The sequence below is a fragment of the Sinocyclocheilus anshuiensis genome, unplaced genomic scaffold (genome assembly GCF_001515605.1).
Source record: "Sinocyclocheilus anshuiensis isolate Anshui unplaced genomic scaffold, SAMN03320099.WGS_v1.1 scaffold173, whole genome shotgun sequence".
Classification (NCBI taxonomy): domain Eukaryota; kingdom Metazoa; phylum Chordata; class Actinopteri; order Cypriniformes; family Cyprinidae; genus Sinocyclocheilus; species Sinocyclocheilus anshuiensis.
In genome coordinates, this window is record NW_015536480.1 from 112612 (window position 1) to 121354 (window position 8743).

The 8743-nt window shown below is 40.3% G+C and overlaps 1 protein-coding gene across 1 annotated transcript in view; it reads right to left on the bottom strand.

Annotated features, from left to right (window-relative positions):
• Nucleotides 1-8356, bottom strand: part of LOC107674215 (galectin-3-binding protein A-like) — a 20355-nt gene extending 11999 nt beyond the window's left edge. The window contains exons 1-4 of the mRNA XM_016468156.1: nucleotides 8332-8356; nucleotides 8127-8209; nucleotides 7450-7653; nucleotides 7224-7355 (exon numbers count right to left, since the gene is read on the bottom strand). Coding sequence (XP_016323642.1) covers nucleotides 7224-7355; nucleotides 7450-7653; nucleotides 8127-8193 — 403 coding nt within the window. The 5' untranslated portion in view covers nucleotides 8194-8209; nucleotides 8332-8356. The remainder of the gene's footprint in view (nucleotides 1-7223; nucleotides 7356-7449; nucleotides 7654-8126; nucleotides 8210-8331) is intronic.
• Between the last annotated feature and the right edge of the window lie 387 nt (nucleotides 8357-8743).

Sequence of the window (8743 nt, forward strand, 5' to 3'; positions counted from 1 at the left end):
TAAGTAGTGATGGGGGAAACGAAGCTTTTCGAAGCATTGAATCAATTGAACCAATTGCTTCGAAAAATTATTCGATGTTTCGACGCACTTGAAACAGCACATGCTGGTGAAAACATTGTAAAAGCATCAAGAACTCAAACCAAACTTACAAAACAACTGGAAATGTTTTTTTTTAGAAATACCGTTTTTTTAATATAAATAATAAACACTTAAATACTATTAAATATTAGTGCTTGTGTTATGTGTTTTATTTAAGTATAAACAAACCCTTAACACACAATGAACTAAATTAATTATTTAATGAATTAACTGATTTATGTAATTATTGAATTAATTAATTAAGTGTTTTCATTAGAGCTGTCTATAAAAACCAGCAGGCAAGAGTAGTGTTATCAGTTAGGAGAAGGAGGTGGATTTAATTCTATCATAAGCTCATTTTGTTATTTTTAAGGTATGATGTGATTTGTAGGTTGAAAGTACTGATTGTTTTTACACATTTTTTAAACTATATAGCCATCTGTGTTAAAGAGAAGTTATCTTTTGTTTAACCCACAACATTTGGCCCTGAATTCTTTATTTTTTATAGTAAAATTTCGTGGGATTTCATGTCACATGATTAACTGGGCAACCAGAAGTGGTTCATGGGTTCACTTTGAGATCAACACCCCCTAGTGGTGAACCATCGGAGTTTCAAAAAGTTTTGAAACCGTGTGACGTAACGAAGCTTCGTTTGCTAAAATCACGTGACCTGGCCGGTTTGATACGCACTCCGAAACACTGATTCGAAACAAAAGATTCGCAAATGTTTCGAAGCTTCGTGAAGCAGTGTTTCAAACGTGCCCATCACTAGGTTCCAGAAAGCTGTCAGATTGGGTGCTCAAACAGGCCGTTTTGTTATTATTTTTTTTTTTTGTTAAATAAGCACTCTACTAAGCTCAGTTGTGACTGTACGGAGTTTTACAGTTAAATTGAAGTTAAAAATGTAAAAAGTGCCATGACCTGCTCAACATAAAAAGGTAGGAATGATTACATATTGCATATACAACAGTTCTCTCTGGTCCTCGAATCTGATTGGCTGAGAGGTCTTTACAACCATGAGATATTCACCAATATCGCTATGGGAACCGCTTTACTGTTTGCATCACTCTGCTTGCAGTATTTCTCACAGCGCGTGTCATGGCGTCACATGATTAACTGGGCAACCAGAAGTGGTTCATGGGTTCACTCTGGGATCAACACCCCCTAGTGGTGAACCATCGGAGTTTCGAAATGTATCGAAACAGTGTGACGTAACGAAGCTTCGTTTGCTAAAGTCATGTAACCTGGCCGGTTTCATACGTGCTCCAAAACACTTATTTGAAACAAAAGATTCACAAATGTTTTGAAGCTTTGTGAAGCAGTGTTTTGAACGCGCCCATCACTAATGAAAATGTTTTAAAAAAGCATGGCGCCATAGTTTCATCACTTTAGAATGTCGCAGTGACCGTCTTTTTGCAGTAAAGGACCTGTCCATAGTTTGATGAGTGGGAAGATGACATGAAGCGACGCGAGGTTAGCTGCATTGAAAACAGATGAGCGCACATGTGCATATAAAGCTCATATAAAGTTCATGGGATTTTGTCCACAGAATGATAAGAGCACACGTTTAAGAGTAATATGTTTTAACATATTATTTTACTATTTCACACTCAGTATTTTAACTTAAGCACTGCAAGCCATGCATACAGCATACATGACAAATTTTCTAGTACGCAAAACAAGTACTTTAAAGGAATTCCTTAGCTTATTGCCTTACTGTGGCAGCCAACAACAGCATAGCTTAACCCTCCGCACATTTTTATATTTAGTTATATTGAAAAAGTTTCAATCCAGTCGATCTTTTTTTACCCAGTTTTAACATGGATTTCTATGGAGACCGGCCGTAGCTGTTGGGCAAGATGGTGGATAGCAACAGCAGCACATAATATTCGCGTTCTGATTGGTCAGATCGCCTGTCAATCAAGCTCCCTGTGAATGGTCAATTGTCAAATACACACACAGCTGTCAAAATGTCCATCATGTGGAGTATCTCACGTAAATACAGTCGTTTATCGCTTAAGTGAATGTAAACAGGTGGGTTAAAACCGGATACATGTGTCAGTATATCACATTCATTCGGTCTTATAGGGACAGCAGCCTAATTAAATACCTGTCTGTCTCATTAACGTTAAAGTCGGCAATGAAATGGAAGAAGCGATTGTCTTTTTTTCTCTACTGTGACGTCTATCTGAGTGATCTGAAATGAGAGGGCGGGACTTGATTTCATCCTTCGGGGATTGACTGGATCATTGAAAGTTGGGGCGTTGCTAACAAAATGGAGGCAGATCTGAATGCCAGTTTGCAGTTAGTTGTGGGGGGATTTCTCTCCACTGGATTCACCGCCGACACCCTAGCACAGAGTGAGTTTTAATTAGGGTTGGAGCTGAACTCTGCAGGGCTGCGGCTCTCCAGGACCGGAGTTCGCCACCCCTGCCCTAGCATGAAGACATTTTTTATTTTTTGAGGAAGATGAGGACGAGGACGATCAATGGCACAAAACATGCGAGAGAGAGAGAGAGAGAGAGAGAGAGAGAGAGAGAGAGAGGCTGAATATAACAAATTTGAAATCGGTTTAATCAGGTGAACTTCGGATTTTCAGATCCGAGTCCTATCAAAACCTGAATGAATTAATAATAATTAATTCCCTTACAAATTTAAGTAATCAAGTTATTTACAAGGATGATGACGACGATCAATGGCACAAAACATGCGAGAGAGAGAGAGAGAGAGAGAGAGAGAGAGAGAGAGACTGCCTGAATGACTGAGTCCTCCATCAGTTAAGTCATATTCATAAAAAAATAGTTTGCTATGTCCTAAGAGTAATGTTGTGGTAATATCCTAATATCTTTTCAATGTTTAGGGGTAACGTACTCCCTCATGACTGGTGTCAGACAGTTTTTCCCCCTGATGTTTATCCTAGCGTTTACCCCTCACGTCACTAGCTCCGCCCTTGCGCCATAGCTCGTGACTGGACAAGAAGATGAGTTGTTTTGAGGGGGAGGGGAGGTTAACGTTTTTGATTAAAGATTACGAGGGCACATATAATATAAATTATTATATTAAATTATATATAAATAAATATATATAGATAATATAATAAATTATATATAAATAAATATATATAGATAAATTATTTATAATAAACTACAGTATTCCATTAAAAAATAAGAATTTTCAATTTTGATTTCATGCCGACTTTAATCAAACAACCAAAGATGTTAAATAAAGTATACATGTTAAACCAACTGTATTAGAAAAACGAGTTTATTTAATATTTAATATTTAATTTAATATGTATCTACTGTATTCGTCTTACGGTTTGTAATTTGCTTCTTTATTTTTATATAAAAAATAACTATGTACGTGTGTGTGTATGTAGGCTATATATATATATATATATATATATATAGTATCTCACAGAAGTGAGTACGAGAGTTCTTTGCCATGAGGTGCCATGTTGAACTTCCAGTGACCAGTATGAGAGAGTGAGAGCAATAACACCAAATTTAACACACCTGCTCCCCATTCACACTTGAGACCTTGTAACACTAATGAGTAACATGACACCGGGGAGAGAAAATGGCTAATTGGGCCCAATTTGGACATTTTCACTTAGGGGTGTACTCACTTTTGTGGCCAGCGGTTTAGACATTAATGGCTGTGTGTTGAGTTATTTTGAGGGGACAGCAAATTTACACTGTTATACAAGCTGTACACTCACTACTTTACAGTGTAGCAAAGTGTCATTTCTTCAGTGTTGTCACATGAAAAGATATAATAAAATATTTACAAAAATGTGAGGGTTGTACTCACTTCTGTGAGATACTGTATATATATATATTAAATTAGATATAATGAAATAAAATTTCTCATATCATGGTCATTTGTTGCTCACCTGGGCTTGCTTACAAAAATAAATGGATAACTCTCCGGTTGCTCACGTAACCTCAGTTCCCTGAGATAATGGAATAAGCGTTGAGTTGATAAGCTTATAGGGAAACCGTTTACTCTGATACTGAAGCCCGATTTGTTCATGTGTAGCTGTATGAACAAATGACACTTCAGCTCGCTTACTATATGAGTCGCCTCTGAGAGCCATTTTGTCATAATCTTTCAACTGATAGTGACAGTCATCAACTCGTGTGCAGACTTAGAGCATGGGCGCCTATGCAACTCTCGTTCCCTTATCTCAGGGAACTGAGGTTACATCAGTAACCGGAGTGTTTCCTATCAAATGGTCTCTCCGGTTTGCATTGATTCGCTAATGGGGAACGCATCCAATAGCAAGTGCAGAACGAAGCCGCTCTGCAAGCCCAGCTCCTGAGTGCCCATAATGAGGGCTCCTTAAACGCATGAGACCAAGCCACCCTCTAGGGTCTACACAACAAGTCCTTCTCCACCTAACAGGGGATTAGGCAAATTAGGCAGACACAATCCATTCCTGCAGGGCAGGGGCGCCCAAGCCACATATAAAGTAGACAAAAGCCAGGCCCTCATCCTGGCTGAGAAGATAACTGTCCCCAGGAAGACAATTTACTGGTTGGGAGAGAGCGCTTTTGCTAAATTTATTTTCAGCCCAAGGTGCTCCAGGTGGCAACAGTGACCTGTGAGCGACCTGTGTGATAGGAAAACAGGGGACACAGGGGAGTCGAGGAAGGGAGTCGACCTTGTCAGTGTCCTTGATCTCTGTTAAGTTGGTTGGCCATTGCCTTGCCGATTGCCTGCACAGTGGCTTTCTAACCATGCAGAGCCAGGTCAGTCGCTGACTCGCTGTGTGCAGCTCCTTGAAGGGGTCATATGATGCGATTTCAATTTTTCCTTTCTCTTTGGAGTGTTACAAGCTCTTGGTGCATAAAGAAGATCTGTAAAGTTGCAAACACTAAAGTCTCAAAACCAAAGAGATATTCTTTATAAAAGTTAAGAGTTAACCATGCCTACCTAAAACGGCTCGTTCTAACACGCCCCCACATACCTACGTCACGATCTGGGAAGATTTGCATAACACCACCCAAATGTTCACGCAAAGAAAGAAGGCGTAACTTTTATTCTCGCTGTAGTATTGTTGACACTGCAGCCATGTCCTGAAGACGCTGTGTGCTTCGTTGTGAAAGCGAAACTACTTTGTTTGGTCTTCCAAAAGAGGACGATATCCGCTTCGTCATGCCTAGAGCCTAGAGCTGATCTGTGCTGGTCGCTGAGGGAATACATCAACTTTCACCGTGGACAAAGCGGAGTCCAGCCCGCCTCAGCTCACTCTATCCCGGCCTCAGCGCACGCTAAGCCGGGGCTTCCCCTCACGCTAGGCCGCTGTGTTTTTCGTTGCCACTGATGATTCAAACGCGAGTTTTGGGCAGTAGAGTAGCACTTGTTGTTTGTCATTTCTCCGATCACAAATGCAGACAGAGTTTTATGTTTACGCGGCGAGATGCAATGCAACGCGTAAAAACAACAGATGGATGCAACAAATGCCTCGTTTGTAATGGGTTTTAATGTTTATGGCTCGTCGCTCTGGCCGGGACACGGCATCAACAGTATGGTAAGGGGCGTAACATTTCCGTCACACGCTTGAGGTATTCGGCCAATCACAACGCATTGGATAATAATGTTATTTTTAGCAGCATCATATGACCCCTTTAAAGGGATCAGAATTTGGGCCAGGCTCATTCATTGTGCAGAGAGGTTTGGCCTGGAAAGCTTGGAGCACCGGCATGGTATGGAGCACTGAGTCAGCCTGGACAGCTGCCAAATAAACCCTGCCCACTAGAGCAGAGGTGGTTCTGCAGGGCTTGGATGGATGCACCGCCTTCAATCCCAGGGCCGATGGAGGGATGAGATACAAAGCAACCACATCTTCCAGAGGGGGAAGCTTGCCATAACCCTTCTCCTCAGCGCTGTCAAAGGATGTCCTCGCCAGAGCATGCCCACTCTTCTGCATCCAAAGCTGTCAATGACATGGAGTCACCGGTGACAGCTTCCTCCTCCGATCCGCTGAAAGCTGCTTGCTGCAGACTAGGGGCACTGATTCTCACGTGTGAAACAACACCGCCATGGAAATTGGTCTTAGCAAATGCTCTTTGAGATTGAGATGGCTGCAGGGAAAGCACTGATGAGAGGTGTCCTTCCTCTGCCAGGGATCTTCTATGGTGAGTAGCAGGCTTCGAGCTTCTTTCTTCTTCTTTAGAGTCCTGCGAGGAGATGATCTTCATGCTGGAGTAAATTCTGATGAAATGGCGCTCAGAGCCGACTTATATAGTAGTCGCCTCCACCCCTTTCGGCGGGCTGAAGCATGATTTGTTTGTGCAGCTACACAAACGTGAACAAATCAGGCTTCAGCATCAGAGTAAACAGAAGTTTCCCCATAAGCACTTCAACTACAATATAACTACTAGAACTACAATAACCATCATGTTTACTCAGCGAACACAACACCTCTGCACTTCCCATTTCTCTCATCATGGAAAGAAGAGAGGTCTCAGTTAATAAAAGGAAAACAAAGCAACTTGTGTTACTTATTTGAAAAAGTAGCTCAGATATTTTGTTGTAAATTTAAAAGTAATGCGTTACTTTACACACAAATTATTCAGAATTTACTCATAGCCTGAAAGTTCCGTGAGTGAGGCCCATCCTTTACATATATTTCCAAATTCACAATGATTAAGCCATTTGCAACTGAAATAAATACCTGGTGAGAATGAAATAGATATTAAATAATAAAATGCAACTTGCCTTTTATTATTTAATATAATAGGCAAGTACTATTTAGTTTCACACATTTAAAATGTTAAAAACTGGTTGGAAATTAAATGTATAATAGCGACACCTAGCGGCGGATAGATGTTGTGTAGCCTAGTGGGTGACATCTGGGAACATTTTAGTTTCTGCACTTTGCCACAGATATGGAGTGCTACACTCATTCATTTTTCAGTTATCGGACAATCAATACGCTTTTTTTTAAGGACACTGAATATTTGACTATGACTGCTTTCATTGAAGAAATGTCGTAATAATAAAACATCTGAACAAAAACAAGACAAAATGAATAAAAGAAAAAAATGAATACATTTAGGTAATATAGTATTACAGGGCCTAAATCTATTCCCACAAGCAAGCATTGTAACTTCAGCCTGATCCAGCAGATGTCTTACCAGTCTCACAGACCACTCCTGCATCCTCTTTATGTGAGCAGTCAGTAACACCCCAGCCTTTGAAGCAGCATTCAGACAATGAGCTCTCCAAGCCTTTACAGTTCATGTCATCCAGCCAGATTGGACCAGAACCTAAAAAGTATAATAGAACACGGGTCAAAAATAAGACTGTTAAATTTAACATTTAAACATTTAAATTCTCTTCCCCACACTAATGTGTTTATACCTTCACCATATTGTCCTCCAGGTGTAACTGATATCGCTCCAGGAAAACCCAGCTGACGACACACCACTTGTGCTTCAGCCAGTTCCCATCCGTCATCACAAACTGTACCCCACTGTCCATCATGGTAGACCTCCACACGACCAGATGAAGGCAGATCCCCCACCAATCGCACTCTGCCCTCACGTTTAGGCTTTGACTCTTCATCTGTCGCAATCAATAAACTCGTTTATTTAGAGGGTTCATAAACAAGAAAGCCCATGTCTAACAATCTGTGAAACAATGAAAGCTATATTTAAGATAAACAGCTTTGCCAAGATTTAAAAGAGATAGTACTGGCCAATGCTGGTCTTGGAGAGCCACAGTCGTGCAGATTTTTGCTCCAACCTCGATAAAAACTCACTTGCCTGTTGCTTTTTGGTAACCCTTAGACCTTTATTAGCTTTTTTAGGTATGTTTGATTATGGTTGGAGCTGACGTCTGTAGGACTCTGGCTCTCCAGGACTGGCCAACGTCGGTCCTGGAGATCCACATTCCTGCAGACTTCAGCTCCAACCCCTAAGGTGGTAGTATAGTCTTATATTTGTAGACACATGCATTTTTTGTGTAATATTTATAAAGAAAGTGAAAATGCAAATGACATTACATAATTTTAAAACAGTGGTATATAGGCTACTAACCAAACAGAGTCCAACGTTGTGCTGACACATGGAAAAACATCAATGTCCATAAAATATACATGATCATTTTCTTGCTGGAAACTCTTTAAAACAACAAAGAAGGATGAACACAATTCATGAAGGTTCTTACTGAAGACTTACGAACCGTCTTGCTTTCATTTAAATATCTGCTAAATGAGGTCAAGCATTGTGAGATATTGCTTACATGATCTTCCGCTGTCCAATCACATTTAAAGTCTACCTTACGTTTCATTTCATGAGAAAGCAAAATTAGGAAACCTGAATAACTACAGTGTGCATGTTCAAACAAATCCTGGCTGTTTGACTTTGCTACAAAAACATTTCACACAATGCAAAGAGGAGGTTCTCAAGCCATTTCTCAGCACTGGTGTATGTACATAAATGGTCTATGCTCAAATAAATGCTACTGTATTCTGTTTTATTTTATTCATATCCATGAGACCTTCTGAATCTGGGTGTTGGCATTTCAGTAACTTCTGTGACCGGACCTGGCTTTGTACCAGATTTGAGCATGACACAGCTGAAACACTTATGATTAGTGTTAACTACAGTGCTTTTTCTGCAGATTATTGTCATATGTATTATTAAATATAGGC